Source organism: Sinohyriopsis cumingii, chromosome 15 (assembly GCF_028554795.1).
Source record: "Sinohyriopsis cumingii isolate HCF-2022 chromosome 15, ASM2855479v2, whole genome shotgun sequence".
Lineage (NCBI taxonomy): Eukaryota > Metazoa > Mollusca > Bivalvia > Unionida > Unionidae > Sinohyriopsis > Sinohyriopsis cumingii.
In genome coordinates, this window is record NC_142975.1 from 58,685,264 (window position 1) to 58,702,023 (window position 16,760).

The window sequence follows — 16,760 nt, forward strand, 5'->3', positions numbered from 1 at the left end:
ACTTCCTGTTGCATTCCTGTCATGCCCCTGGATGTGGCCATGGGGTCATGGGTTTATGCATGTTGATATATGAGTCTGTACACCTTGTAATTTTGTTGAACAAACATTTTCTCCACTCTGTTTCAGGAGGTATAACACTTAGTGTACCACCAACAAACCAGCAAGTGATAGTCAACAGTACTGCCTTCTTGTACTGCGAGGCATCATATGACTACAAAACATACGACCTTGTCTACCTGTGGACCTTTAATGGATATCCAGTTGACTTTGATGATAGCCTGCATTACGTAAAGGTGAGAGAGGATTGGTAGGTCTTACAAAATCTGTATCTTGGTTATTCATACATTTTATCAAGCACACGCAACCAGTATGATTGATATAAATATAATGGGATAAAACCAGCTCAGACTGGATGCAGTGAGTTTACGGCAGCCATAGGTTGCCCATGTCTGCTTAAACTGTCCTTAAATTTCTTCTGAAGCAATCTTTTAAGGAATATTTTAATATCTTAAAATCTTGTTAAAAAGAATTGTGACAGATTTGATTTTTTAGACAAGTCCTATATAGTGTGCTCATTATTTCAGATAGAGTACACTAGAGAGACAACCTGACTTGAAAGACCACTTTTCAGTTAACATCAGATTCTTAATGCATGGATCAGTGGTAGATTATACAGCTCTTTCATTATAACACAATAGGGGAGTTTATAACCACTGAACATATGTTGCATAATGAGAACAGCACATCAACCAAACTGTGGTATAGTGGGAACAGCATATAAACCAAACTGTGGTATAGCAGGAACAGCATATAAACCAAAACTGGTATAGTGGGCATGGCATATAAACCAAACTGTGATATAGTGGGAACTGCATATAAACGAAACTTTGGTATGGGAATGGCACAAAAACTGAACTGTAATATAGTGGGAACAGCATTGAAACCGAACTCTGGTATAACAGGAACAGCATAGAAACTGAACTGTGGTATAGTGGGAACAGCATAAAAAACTAAACTGGTATAGTGGAAATGGCATAGAAACCAAACAATGATATAGTGTGAACAGCATAGAAACTGAACTGTAGTACAGTGGGAACAGCATATAAAGTGAACTGTGGTATAGTGGAAACAGTATAGAAACAAAACTGTGGTATAGTGGAAGCAGTATAGAAACAAAACTGTGGTATAGTGGGAGCAGTATAATAACCAAACCAGTATAATGGTTACAGCACATAAACCTAACTGTGATATAGTGTGAACAGCACAGATACCAAATGGTGATATAATGGAAATGGCATAGAAACTGAACTGTGGTATAATGGGAACAGCATGTAAACCAAACTATGATGTAATAGGAACAGCATGTAAACCAAACTGTGATGTAATAGGAACAGCTTGTAAACCAAACTGTGATGTAATAGGAACAGCATGTATTAAACCAACCTGATGAATTAGAACAGCACAAAAACTTAACTGTGATGTTGAGGGAAGAGTTTATAAAACAAACTGGTAAAATGTTAATAAAGATATATAACACTAAGATTCATATTGTTTTCTCACAGTCTGTATTGTTGTACATTTGATAATCAATTACAATTCAGTAATTTAATTTTGGTCAGATGGTCCACTATGGTGTCCTGTTACATCTTTAATTGCATCATAAAGAGGGAAAACTGTATAGTATGATGACCTCTGTTGAGAGGGCACTTGTTTTGAGAGTTTACTATCTTCCTTGTAAAAGGTATTGTACAACCCATAGTGCAAGTCAGCACTTGTATATCTATCTATCTATATATATATATATATATATATATATATATATATATATATATATATATATATATATATATATATATATATATATATATATATATATATATAATATATACACTATCAATGATATACCACGAGATTAATTTTCATTAGAAGGAAACGAGACTTGCTGAGTTTCCTTTTAATGAAACTTTTATACAAAGAGTGGTACATCAGTGATACAGCATACATGCTGTACATATATTTTATTTATATCACATGCAAATATGTATATTTGCTCTTTGAATGAAGTTAAGCTTTACTACAGGTAGCTGTGTATTGACCGAGTGAATGAACTTCTCACAGCCCTGAGTGTGTTCGCTACAAAATGTAGTTCTATGCCTTTTGTGGCTATTCACAATCACCATTGCATATTGATAAGTTGATAGTTTTCATTTTTAGTTTCTATTTTTCTTCACATTGATTATATCAGTACAATACACACTTATGATTTAAACATGAAAGCTTAGCCATTTATGTACTGGCACATGGAAATAAATGTGGAAGAGAAACTAAGCAAAACAATGAACCAGCAAGAGGTAATTAAAATATTTTAATATATTTGCAGTTGATCAAAGTCATTGTTCTGCTTTAGTAACAGTACTACTGACCATAAACTCTCTTTCTCTCTCTCTCTCTCCATCTTTCTGGTCAGTTTGACTTTAAAACTCTTCTTGCTATGATGGTCAAGAGAAAGAGAAAGAGAGATAGGTCTTTGGACATTTTCATATTTAATTAATAATAATCAATTTTTAGCATGCTATTGAATGTTGAAGAAACAAAAATAACAATAGAATATTAAATACATCACAGTATACGTACCACATAACCGAGAAATTTGCTGTGTAATGTCGACCTAGTTTACAACTTTGTATCATTGATAAATACTTTAGATAGATCCCAAGGAAAGTGCATGCATATCATTGTGACAACCATATTCTTGTAGGTTACTTGGTGTAATTTCTATTTCAAGGTTTTAATCCAGCCCAAATTTCTCTTCTCTCTTACTCCACATTTCTATGTTGTTTGTCCGGTATGCATGAGAGGGGAGGGGGAACAGAAAGCAGAAAGGATTATGATGAAAATGTGTACCATATTAAATTCATTTAGAAAACGTGGATTATTAATACATTTTATCATTATTTTCATATGTCACTAATGATTAATGTGTGGAAATTGATCATTGATCTAGAATTAACTGCAGGTGCTCGCAAGAATATTTATATATGCGTATTATTGCACCATTGGTGGATCACAGTTTGATATACCAATATTATTTATAAATTTATGTTACAGAAGCATATTTGTTAGAAATCTGTAATGTCACATCATATCTTCATCATCAGACTGATTGGATTTTAAAACATGACCCAAATACCTACAGCTGTTGACATATGTAAGAATATAGCCATTAAGATGTACAGAGGAATGGGATAGCAATTTTGAAAGTGGTTGGCTGCAAGCATATAACAACCTGTTCTTTGCACATGTAGCCCAATTTTTGTCTGCCAAAAACTTGTGAATTTGGGAAGTATCACTTTAATTACTGTTACCTTCAAGTCTCTTTTAGAGAATCAAAGTTATTTGACTCACATTGGAAAGAGATGAGGATATTCCAAATGAGTTAAGGTGTGGAATTTAATGAAAATTGGACAGAAGATGTCAGAATTATAAACATTTGAAACTGTGTAGTTAATGATGTCCAGGTGACTTGTGTGGTTGAACCTGCTCTGATCAGATCACCGTACTAATACCTGTAAAATTCTGGTTAGGTGAACATTGAGACCTACCTGGGCGATTAAATTGGGAAATGGTTCATTGGAATGTTTTGTTATGCAATAGTTGATTGAATAATGTCATGCCCAGCCAAAAGGTCAGTTGAATGCCAGGAGGTCAACTGAATAGCAACAGGTCAGTTCAATGCATATAGGTCAATTGAATGCCAAGAGGTCAGTTGAATGCCAAGATGTCAGTTGAATGCCAAGATGTCATTTATTGCTAAGAGGTCAGTTGAATGCCAAGATGTCAATTGAATGGCATGATGTCAATTGACTGCCAGGAGGTCAGCTGAATAGCAACAGGTCAGTTCAATGCATATAGGTCAATTGAATGCCAAGATGTCATTTAATGCCAACAGCTCAGTTAATGCCTATAGGTCAATTGAATGCCAAGAGGTCAATTGAATGCCAAGATGTCACTTATTGCCAAGAGGTAAGTTGAATGCCAAGATGTCATTTGAATGCCAACAGCTCAGTTAATGCCCATAGGTCAGTTGAATTCTGAGAGGTCAGTTGAATGCCAAGTAATACAAGTGATACAATATTTTGATAAGAATATACTTTTTCAATTACAGAGCTCCCAGAATGGACTTAATGGACTCTATGTTAGAGAGGCCCAGATAAAGCACATGGGACAATACAAATGCATTGCCAAGACAACACTCCATACAGTGGAGCAGAGTGCCTACTTAGAAGTTATGGGTAAGTTTTTTGCTTTATGTTTACTCAAAGTCTTCAAATGCCTCAAGATTTTGGACACTCATGGTCATTAAGGGATGGTTGTATTGACATTTGATTTTCATTGAAACACTTATAACATTTGTATAGTTGATCCTGAATGAAACTGGTTTTATCTAATGTCCAACTAAACTAATACAGTGGGAACCTTGCAGACATTTTATCTTTGCTCTTCCTAAGTCAGTGGCCGTATTGACATTTAGTTTTAACTAGAGGGCTTTTATGTCATTTATTTGGTTCTGATTAAGCTGTTATGACTTGTGCAAATATAATTATAGATCTTGATCAAACTTAGTTTCTTTGCATCTCTAAGCACAATTCTGAATGAGTTTTATAATTTGCCTTAATTGGCCTTGGGGTCAAGGTCGAACATAACTTTCTGGAGATTTTATACTTCATTGAGGTAATAAATACACTGACCTGTACATATTGAAAGGGATTTGACCATAGTTTGCATTATGCTGCATCTTAACACGCAAGCTGATAGTGAGCACTCAGATATTGATTTCAAGGTTAATGGTCATGCCGAGTGTGTAGATGTTATAACTAGTGTGTAAAAAAAGAGAAGTGTCAACTGATTTTGATCAAACCATGTGGGGGGATCACAACATAATTGGGTTTTTCATTATAATGTCTTGTGATACAACAATCCAATCCAATTGGTTACTGTGTTTTTTAACCAAACTTAGGATGTGAATACAGCTTAACACATTAACTCCTGGAGGTTTTTGTCATTTTCGCATGAAATTTGAGTAGGAAACACATTTTGAAAGCTATTTGTAAAAAATTTTGTGTGTTGCTAAACGGACCCATTATTTTTGTATCGAGAACACTCTTGATTCCAAATGCCCATCTTATCCTATTTTTTGCAAACGTTCATCTGTCTGTTTGCAGTTCATACTGGTCTGCCTTAGATCTGAGACCAAAAAGTCTAAATCCGGACACAAAATTGGATCCTAACCACAGGCCAATTTTGGATTGAAAAAAATCAGGTCCAAAAATTGAGGTTTTCCCCTCTGTATTTTGTAGTGCAACTAGAAATTATTTGGTATCATTGTAGAGCTACATCTGTCTACCTTTCTATAATACCACCCACTTTAGTGTATCGTACATGACCATGACCTACAGAGCTCGGCAGTAGGCTACTACCTCCTGCCATGTTAACTTGTCACTAGGGGTTAATGTGTTAACTGTATGTCTGAGATGAGTTCAATGATCTTTCCAGATCAAAGATTCAAGGTCAATCTAAACATTTTTACTGCTTTTCCAGAGAACATCTTAATTAAACAAGGAAGAAAATAATTTTCTTATCTAATTCAGTATGTTGCAGCTTATTTAGTTTATCTTAGATGGTTTCATAATCAGAAGTTGAAAAGACACAAAGGAGCTAAAAAAAATTGAGCTCTCTCATAGAATCCAATTTTTTTCAGCCAATGGAGTGCCAGTTCCTTTACAAGACTTATATTCCATTATTCAGGACAGATTGAAAAATAAACGCATTGTTACCATATACTCAATTTTAAGTCCAGTCCAACTGCAAATACTATAGAGCCCTATCTGCCACTGCATAATGTGCCAGCAGTTCAGGGTTAATGTTGTGTTCACAAGTTAGTTACCAAGGGACTTCTAAAAATGAATGTGTGGCATCCTGTTTTGGCATCTGAAAGACTCAAGGAGGGTAGGTACCACTGCTCTTTAATGGCTGAATACTCGCTCAGGGAATAATTGTTGATAAACTGCTTTTTCTAACAAAACTGTTCTCATTTCAGTATAAATTGCATTTGTTTTCAGCATAACCAGTGTCTGATAGATCATGCAAACAATACTCAAAGGGGTTTCAACACACGTCATCTACTTGTGTGACTTGTTGTGTACCTGCAAATCACTGTGCATTAAATGACTGCTTTTTGAACAAGAACAAGATATGTTTATACATTTAGTTTGTAACATTGATTTTTTTTTTTCAAACTTGTTTTATCAATAAAATATTGATGCCATGATTTAATTACAAGTAATAGTGAAACTTCTGCTCATTCTTGAGCAAATCTATGGAGTGCCAATTATAAATTCACTTAAGACTTTGGAGCTCGCTTCTCTGTAATGAACTGTATCTATCCAATAAAGCTTTACATTCACTGAGTACTCCTTTCACTTGGTTGCATTGCCATGTTTGATCATGTTTGTGAACAATAAGGATAGTTTAATCATGTTACTGACACAATAATATTTATAACGGTATTTGAGTGATCAATTTAAATGAATAGACCTGATACATGACTATAATGGCCACTGGCTCTTCTGCAGGTAGGATTTGTATGCCAATAAACATGTTTAATTCTGTCCCCTTTATTTAATTGATACAAACGGCATTATTAATGTGATAATACAATGAGCGTAAAAATGCAAAAAATGTGTCCACATATGAGAGATAAAAGCACAGCTGGCAGTCAGTTATGTTCTCACAGAAATGCTCATGGACATATCTGTGACATGGTAGATTAACATTTTTATGTTTGAATACAAGAGGGCATATCACATTTACGATGATTACACAATAATAAGACTGAATTAAAACAGAGCTAAAGCACAAATTTCACTTGACAAAACATTTTTTCATTGATATTTATTTCTTAAAGTGTTACCACAATTAGGCATTAATGACATTTCATCGATTGAAATTTCATCCAATATTGTTATTTACAGAGTGCTGAGAATTTTGGAGATGGGGATGGGTGGTCTAGAAATGTGACAAAATATATGACTTATTAAACGTTGAGAATTTCACAATGTTGATTAAAAATTCTGGGCACTAACTACCATTTTCAATGATAAAATGAGCAATATATTTGGTTTTTATTTACCAGTTCTTCACATTGGACATAATGACTCAATTCTTTTTGCATTTTCTAGAAAAAAGGTGGAATCCACACCTACCCCACAATATAGGTGTGTTTGCCAGTAATCTCGGCACAAATTGTTGCGGTTGTGGTATATTCCTATTAAACAGAATGACTATGACATCCTAGATGTAAATAATTATGTGCTTGAATTCATAGGTGATAATGCTTTTTTTAAGAGTCAGCCAAAGAGACAAGTATATTCCATATTTTATATACACATATTTTCTTCTTTCCAGGTCCTCCTGGTGAACCAGCAGGGGTTTACGTAGATCTTCAATCTGTAACTGCCACATCTGCATCAGTCATTTGGACAGTAGGAGCAGAATATGGGGATCCTATAGCATATTTCATCATTGAGGGTGAAACCGATTACTACAAGGGGCAATGGCAGGTTTTAAAGTCAGGTTTGAATAAATTTCCTTGATTTTCAAACATTTCTTGTGATTTCTTTTACATATTACTAGGTCACTATGAAGTACATACCTGCAATAGCATGGCTCCTCACATGAAAATAAGATTTTTTACATGCAGACCCCACAGCACTGTCATCTTTAAAAAAAACATGGTTTACAGTAATCTTATAAAACAAATTTTTAACAAATTAGTAAACAGTGAGCGATGGAGACGTTTTTATATGACCACTGTATATGTTCCTAGTTTAAACAGTAATAAATCCTGCTTAGAACTATCCTTGGGGCAGTTTATGCCATAGATTTATCATAGACTCCAGGCAATTGAAAGGTAAGGTGGTCAGAGATAAGCAGCCATCATTCCACAAATTACTTTGTTGGCTGAGAATGATTAGGGTAATGCCATGTGAAAATCTTTGAAGACTGCTGTTGGTGATGTTGTTTTTTGTTGTAGGGTTTAACGCCATTTTTCAGCGCATGATAGGCTATACATGGCGGCCAGTATTATTGGTGGAGGAAAAACCCAGGAAATCCCCAGAAAGAACCACTGACCCTTGGGAAGCTAGTGGCAAGCTTTCTCACATACCCATGGTGGCCATTTTGAAAATCTTTTTCTTAGTTACACTTCCTAGATGGATGATTATATTGATATGGGTTTTCTCTTAAAGACTTTTTATGATGTCTAGATGGTCTTAAATGAAAATGGATCCAGTTCTGATGTCAAATATGGTCACTTTAGCAATCATTTTGAAAGTCTTGGTATTCTACCTAAACAGAATGTCATATTGGTACCAAAAGACTTCTTAGAGTGTCTTGTTGGTCCTACATGAATATCCATCTTGAAAATCTTATTGCTGCTTAACCTCCTCAATGTCATGGTCATATCTGTAATGGTATATGTTATTGAGGAATAACTCCAGAAGGCAGTTTATCCTATTTATTAATACAAGTCATCAGTACAGTTGGTAGGAGGAGGTGACTACTCCGGTGGCCTAGTGTTTAGAGCGTCCGCCACGGAAGCAGAAGGTCATGGGTTCGATCCCCGGCCGAGTCATACCAAAGACTTACAAAAATGGTACTAACAGCTGCCTCGCTTGGCGCTCAGCATTAAGAGGTTAGTGTTAGGACTGGCCAGCCTGGTGTCAGGATAATATGACTGGGTGGGACATCATGCTACATGTCTGTGGCATGATGCCCCAGTGCTAGACATCACTATAAACTGTCACACTGCAGACATCGTAGCAATATGACTGAAAATTTTTTAAAGCTACATTAAAAATCCAAATCACACACACACACGCACATGGTACGAGGAGGCAAGACTGCGCTGAAAGCATTTTCCCCAAGTGAACATAAAACATAAACCAGCTGTTGTCTGAATCTAAGTTCTAGTGCAGTGTGGAATGTCTGATTACTTCTTCTGTCAGGAATAGCTGAGTGATATTTTAAAGCTAATTAGATTAAGGCTTACACTACATAATCAACATAGGCTTTTTTCACCAGAGGACTTTTTATGGTAAGTTTAATTTATAGCCAGCATGACTAAAAAAGCAATAAAACATAAAATTTAATGTCATTGAATTTTTACCCAAATTATTATCATATGAAGTCAAGTTAGTCCTAAATGAAAATGGTGCCAGTCTTACATGTAATATGTCAACCTAAGCCCCTATTTTAGAAATATTCATATTTCTTAAGAATGTCAGAGATGTTTTCGACACCCAGCAGTTAAAATGAAGAAAACGATTTATCATGGTTTCTTGAAAATTATGTTTGGCTAGTAGAATGTCACTCCTTTCTAGAGCCTCTTGTTTATGGATTGCTGTGAAACTTGGTACATATTGTTGTCATCATTGGAAGACATATGTAATGACAAATTTTTCGGCTGCCTTGAGTTTTTTAAATGACTCTTTCACAGGGCTCTCAGGGACCCAAGCTTCCAGGTCTAATATGCATGAAATTCTCAAAGGATGCACTGTTTTTCCCTGTGATGTGTCTCATATTACCTCAGGACATGCCCTGTTTCTTATTCTGGTCAGCAGTGGCCAAATTGTATAATTATAGACTTAAGAAAACAGGCAAGAAGTGTGTGACTAATTAATAGTCAATCCTTATCATTGCAAATATTTTGTGAAATGGACTGGCCTTTTGACATACTTCAAAGAAACCGTACTCTACATGGATGTAAGCACTGGCAATTGGCTGGCAAATTAACAATGCCCTGTTTTGTTGCAGCATTGTTTAAATCATGAATGTGATCAAAACTTTTCAGAGTCTGATTTGGACAATAACGTAAAATCATTGATATGCAATAATAATAATAATAATAGTCATAATAATAATAATAATAACTGCTGTTTAAGTATGTGTGACTTTTACAGTATCAGTAGAAACCTTTTAAAAGTGTACACTGTGCATTGACTTGAAAAACTGAGTAGGCAAAATCTGTTTCATTGTGGGGGGGGGGACAGATTTGTGATGAAAATGAACCCATAAATGGAAGAAGAGAAAATACAACAAAAGGTGAAAGTTTTATTTGATTTGTCATGTTTGACCATGAAGTGTATGTGGATTCATCTTGAAAGATTTGTGGTCTCAAGCTGCATATATTTAGGTAGCATACATGTAGTAGCCATTTTTTCTATAAAGTCCATGTTTTATATCTCATCTTATATCCTTAGGGTCAACTCATACCATAAAAGGCATTTAGCACTGTTTACTAATTAACATTTATTCTGAATAAGTTGTTTTATACACATATGCTGCTTGGTATATTTTTTAATTCCTTCTTTATTTAATTTAATGATGTAATTCACATTCTTGTAGATGATACAGGTGTTTACTCATGCAGGTTTCTTTGGAGGGAATGGAGACATTACTCCACTTGTAGAGACAACTAAACAGCATTCCCAATTATAATTCCCAGTTATCATTCTTGGGATTTAAAATAATTGTTTATAATTTTATTGTTTTGGTTCATTTTTTTTATTTCAGTATTCTTGTAGTGGTAAAAAAAAAAGCTTAACATTCTATTTACTGAAAAAAAATCTTTATGGTGTGATGTTATAAATGCCAAAGAATTCAATCTTGATATTATAAATGCCAAAGAATTCAATCCTGATATTATAAATGCCAAAGAATTCAATTCTGATGTTATAAATGCCAAAGAATTCAATCCTGATATTATAAATGCCAAAGAATTCAATCCTGATGTTATAAATGCCAAAGAATTCAATCCTGATATTATTAAAATAATGAGCATGTGCTTTTCATTTTCCTTTTTATCCCTTTGAAAGTGAGGGACTCCCAGATTTATACCAGGGACTCTGTCATATAGGGTGGTGACTCTTAAATTCCTTGAGTAAATAGCCCAGGGCTCCTGATTCTGAAATTCTGTGGAGAGCCCTGCTTCAGATAGTTGCATCTTTAAGTCAGCATAGAATATGGCCATACAGTGGTAATTTACAAAATACACATTTTTTTGGAGAATATTTTCAATTTTCAAGACAATGTGTGCCAGCAATGCTATGCAATTTGTTATGAGTAATCAGTACAACAAACAAGATAGACCCTGATCTGCTAGCGCATTATGTGATGGTAGATCAGAGTCTATGTTCTTTGCAGTGTGACTCTACTTATAGGTCAGTATATACAGTAAATCACATCACATCAGAGAAACCTCTATATAAAGGACACCTGTGGCTGTATGTTCTGGACAGACTTGTCCCATTGTGTTACTGTCTCTATTAAACATATTTTACAATATCTGTCTTTTAACAGACATTCCTGCTCAGGACACTGTCCAGGGTGTAGGTGGAATACTGCGCTCAGATCAGAGGATCTATTTAGTGGATAACCTAATTCCTAACACAGGTTATAGCTTTAGGGTTAGTGCCGTCAACAAGTTTGGAGCTGGCAGACCCAGTGTTGGGTCAGGTAATACACATTTTCTTTTGTTATTTTTTTATTAGAGAAAGACAAATGCATGCATTTTAAAAGTTTTATTAACCCAGTACATTTTTAAAAAATAGTCTATGATATTGTGATACCTGTATCCATCTGTCAGTCCATCTTTGTCAGTTTCCATATCTCCGAAACAATTGGGTGAAGTTATATGGATCTTTGTAGTTATGATGTCCCTTTGATAACCATTAGAAGGATGGGTCACCTTCCCCAGAACTCCCTGTAAGGGGGTCAGGGGTCAGATGTACCAAAGACTTTAATGACAGTACATTTTCAAATATTTTCTAATCAAACTTTATATGTGTAACCACACCAGGAAGCTGTACCATACCTTTAAAGGATTTTCTTATTAAAAACTCCTGGGTCACTATCTGGTATGTGTGTGGGTTGGGTTACCAAGGGGAGGGGAGTCAGTGGGTGTGCCTTGGATTAGCAGTGAAAAGCATCAGGATATGTGATGGCCATCATTTGCAGATGCACAAATTCCAAGCCTGTAAATCAGATCTGTTGACACACTGAGCACATTTTTAGTATTCAGATGTAGCTTGCTGATAAAAAATCAAAGTTAGGAAATTTGTGACAGTTTTTATTATTAATTCGTATGATTAGAGTTTAGAATTTCAGATTTGTTAAACTCCAAGCTAAAAACTTCCTCTCTTTTACTCAAACTTTCCTGAGCAGAATAATAGTGTGTCTTAGTTTTATCCAGTTTTCCCATGAAGCATACATGAATAAAGAGACAAAACACTTTTTTCCAGTTCATACAATAAAAAATAAGGCACTTTTGTCCTTGTCAGTTGGATTTTTGTTTTCTTTTATATTATTTAATGCTTAAATGTACATTTTTAATTAGGGGGCATGATGGGGTTATATGAGATGAAGTCATTGAACCAGTTCGACAAAGAATTGTTTAATCTGAAAAGTTGTTCATTCATATATTTGCTGTTTTTGATTTAGACAGTAGCATATATTCTTTCTGTGATTTAAACATTGGTATATTTGTTATCTTTGACTGAAAATGTGTTCATTAGATCATTTGCTGTCTTTGACTTGGATTGTGAAAAGGTTTTCATTGGTAAATTTGATGTCTTTGATTTAGACATTGGTAAATTTGCTGTCTTTGATTTAGACATTGGTAAATTTGCTGTCTTTGATTTAGACATTGGTAAATTTGCTGTCTTTGATTTGGATTGTGAAAAGGTGTTCATTGGTGTATTTGCAATTTCTGACTTAGACATTGGTAATTTTGCTATCTTTCACTTAAACATTTGTATACAGTAAATCCCCAATTTATGTGTATATTGCATTCCTGAGAAATTAGTGTATCTTGAATTCATGAGACTCAAATCCATTCATCAACATGGAGCTGAATCTTCATCCCAGTCAAACGCATCAAAATATGGCAGTTTTAAGCTTGTAGTTTTCTGCTTGTGTTTTAATATTAATTCAAATAAACATGAGACACAAGTAAGTCCAATATGCATAAATCCGGAGTTTACTGTATTTGCTTTCTTTGACTTGAACATTGGTGTATTTGCAATCTTTGACTTAAACATTGGTATATTTGCTACTGTGACTTAAATATTGTTATATTTGTTATCTTGGACTTATGCATCAGTATATTTGCTGTCCTGGACTTAAGTATTTTATATTCTCTATTTTGGACTTAGACCTTGGTATATTTTCTATCTGTGACTTAGGGGTTGGTATATTTTCTATCTGTGACTTAGGGATTGGTATCTTTTTTATCTGAGACTTAGACAGTGTACTATTGACTACTGACTAAATTGAACTGTTGAATACATTGAACTACTGACTACATTGAACTATTGACTACTGACTCCATTGAACTACTGACTACATTAAGTTACTGAATACAGACTACATTGAACTACTCAATACATTGAACTACTGAATATAGACTACATTGAACTACTCAATACATTGAACTACTGACTTACTGACTACAAACTACATTGAGGGGCCCCGAGTGGCCGAGTGGTCTAAAGCGCTCTTCGTTACGGATCACTGCCATCTCACCTCTGTCTGCGGCGGTTCGAGTCTAAGATTCAGCCAATGTGGGCATGTGAGAAAGCTTGCCAGTAGCTTCTCGTGGGTCGGTGGTTCTTTCCGGGGTTTTCCTGGTTCTTCCTCCACCATTAATACTGGCCGCCATGTATAGCCTATCGTGTGCTGAAAATTGGCGTTAAACCCCACAACAACAACAACAACAACAACAAACTACATTGAATTACTGACAATTAATATGTTGCTTGTAGTCAACTCATCCATGTTAAATCTACTTTGAGGTCCTACATTAAGGATCCTGTTTGTTAATTTCATCTATTAAACTAAATATGCTGTCTACATACAATACTCCATTTCCATAAATGTACATGAAAATCAATAAAGTGACTTGCATTATATGAGGGAACATTATACAGAGGAATATTCCAACAATGCTGTGTTCTCATAGTGCATACAAACACAACAATGCTGTGTTCTCATAGTGCATACAAACACAACAATGCTGTGTTCTCATAGTGCATACAAGCACAACAATGCTGTGTCCTCATAGTGCATACAAGCACAACAATGCTGTGTTCTCATAGTGCATACAAGCACAACAATGAGGTGTCCCATTGTGCATAAAAAAAAACAACAATAGAGCAGGGAACTAAAATAAATTGGGTAACAGAACTAAATCTGACAACTTTATTAGCATCTTTATTAGTATTATATATAGTTTTTTTTATGAGGGACAGCTCTAATTTAATCAAAACATCTCTTTCTCCCAATCCCTTATCTCTCTCCCCTCCATCTCCCTCTCTCTCTCTCTCTCTCTCTCTCTCTCTCTCAAACACACACACACACATTTTGTTTGACCACTCTTCTTCATTATGCAGGTGTAATCAAAACACCCCCAACTGCCCCAGTCATCGCACCCAAGCAGGTGTATGGGGGAGGGGGAAGTGAAGGAACTTTGACAATTAAGTGGGAGGTAAGTTATCTAAAGCAATACTTTAACACATGGCATAATTAACGTTTCGTATTTTTTCTACGACATCACACAATGTACTTCAAAACAGCTCATAAGCAGTCAAGTAATTTTAATGTAAATTAAGTCATATTTCATTGAAAATTTTGTTATGGGTAGTTTTAATAAATTACTGTCAATTACCTTTTCTCATTGTGCCCAAGTTTGAATGAATTTTTGTGATCGTTTCAATCAAGAATTTGAAGACTGAATAAAATATTATCCACTTAAAAAAAAAAATGCTTTTTACCAGACCCATGAATTTGCATATCCACAAAAATGCCTTTTTTCAGTAGTAAAACCATGACAGTTGGTACCATGGAAAATAAATGTAGCCATTATGAGTATTTTTTACTTAAGGATTTGGGGACATTATGCAAGATCCATAATAATAATTAGGTGATCAGACATGTGATTAATTGAACTTGTAGTGCTCAAGAGCCATACTCTGGTCTGATTTTTTGATCAAACTTTGAATGTAGGCTTAAGATCTTGAACAAGTTTAATTATGAGCGAGATACACAATTATCACATAGTTCATACATTACATACAGTGTTTGTGGTTTAATATCTTTGATGGCAGCAAATTAACATATCACTTTATGTGGAACTAATTGGTCCAGATAACCCCATGAAATTATTACACATGATTGATTCTTTACCCAGCATTTTCTTATTACTATTGACAATATGGCAACCATGTTTCCAAATGGTAGCCCAATGGACAGTGTGAAAAATGAGCAACTATCACAAAAAATGCAAAGAGGTGATTATGTATGTCAGAATATGGCCAATTTACCCTGTGTTGAATTCTCTGAATGCCATGCTAAAACTTGAATATGAGTAAATTGCTGCTACCACATGGTATGGATTTTGTACCCCAACCCTAGGACAAGTGTGATTTACATGTCAACCTAAATAATCTGGCCACTCTTACAAAATTAATGTCAATAAATGCTGGTCTTCTAAAAGATAGGAAGTTATCCCATCACAGCATTCATCCAAACCAAATAATGCAAAAATCTGGTCACATAAACATTACATTTGGAATCACTATACTCAGCAACACTTCTAGTACAGTTTTTTGTGCAACTTCTGCATTGTATTGTGGTACAGTATCTGAGTAAGAATTAAATGAAATGCTGTAATAATTTGTGTTTTCTTTTTTTGTAAACTCCTTAAACTAAATAAAAGCTATGTGACTAACATAATCTATATGGGATACTGATTTAGTGTAAAATTTAGAAGATAATTGAATACTTTCCAGGTCTTGCTCACCAAGGCACAAAAACTCAAAATTAACGCTACATTCAATATAGTTTATTTTACCCTTGAAATTAAGTGCTATAATATTAGTACAAAATGGAGGATGTCTTGCCATAAGTAGTATAGGGTTGTAATATAAGTAGTATAGGGTTGTAATATAAATAGTATAGGGTTGTAACATAAGTAGTATAGGTTAGTAACATAAGTAGTATAGGGTTGTAATATAAGTAGTATAGGGTTGTAACATAAGTAGTATAGGTTAGTAACATAAGTAGTATAGGGTTGTAATATAAGTAGTATAGGGTTGTAATATAAATAGTATAGGGTAGTAACATAAGTAGTATAGGGTTGTAATATAAGTAGTATAGGGTTGTAACATAAGTAGTATAGGGTTGTAATATAAGTAGTATAGGGTTGTAACATAAGTAGTATAGGGTAGTAACATAAGTAGTATAGGGTTGTAACATAAGTAGTATAGGGTAGTAACATAAGTAGTATAGGGTTGTAATATAAGTAGTATAGGGTTGTAATATAAGTAGTATAGGGTAGTAACATAAGTAGTATAGGGTTGTAATATAAGTAGTATAGGGTTGTAACATAAGTAGTATAGGGTAGTAACATAAGTAGTATAGGGTTGTAATATAAGTAGTATAGGGTTGTAATATAAGTAGTATAGGGTAGTAACATAAGTAGTATAGGGTTGTAATATAAGTAGTATAGGGTTGTAACATAAGTAGTATAGGGTTGTAATATAAGTAGTATAGGGTTGTAATATAAGTAGTATAGGGTTGTAACATAAGTAGTATAGGGTTGTAATATAAGTAGTATAGGGTTGTAACATAAGTAGTATAGGGTA

General features: G+C 34.6%; 1 protein-coding gene across 2 annotated transcripts in view; it reads left to right on the forward strand.

The window, feature by feature from the left end:
- Nucleotides 1-16,760, forward strand: part of LOC149781867 (contactin-3-like) — a 199,050-nt gene that overhangs the window by 129,628 nt on the left and 52,662 nt on the right. For both annotated transcript variants that reach the window (XR_016414810.1, XM_089936061.1), the window contains exons 14-18: nucleotides 127-293; nucleotides 4,166-4,292; nucleotides 7,465-7,632; nucleotides 11,419-11,574; nucleotides 14,508-14,602. Coding sequence is in view for 1 of the 2 variants with exons in the window: in XM_089936061.1 (XP_089792187.1) it covers nucleotides 127-293; nucleotides 4,166-4,292; nucleotides 7,465-7,632; nucleotides 11,419-11,574; nucleotides 14,508-14,602 (713 nt within the window). In the remaining variant the exon portion in view is untranslated. The remainder of the gene's footprint in view (nucleotides 1-126; nucleotides 294-4,165; nucleotides 4,293-7,464; nucleotides 7,633-11,418; nucleotides 11,575-14,507; nucleotides 14,603-16,760) is intronic.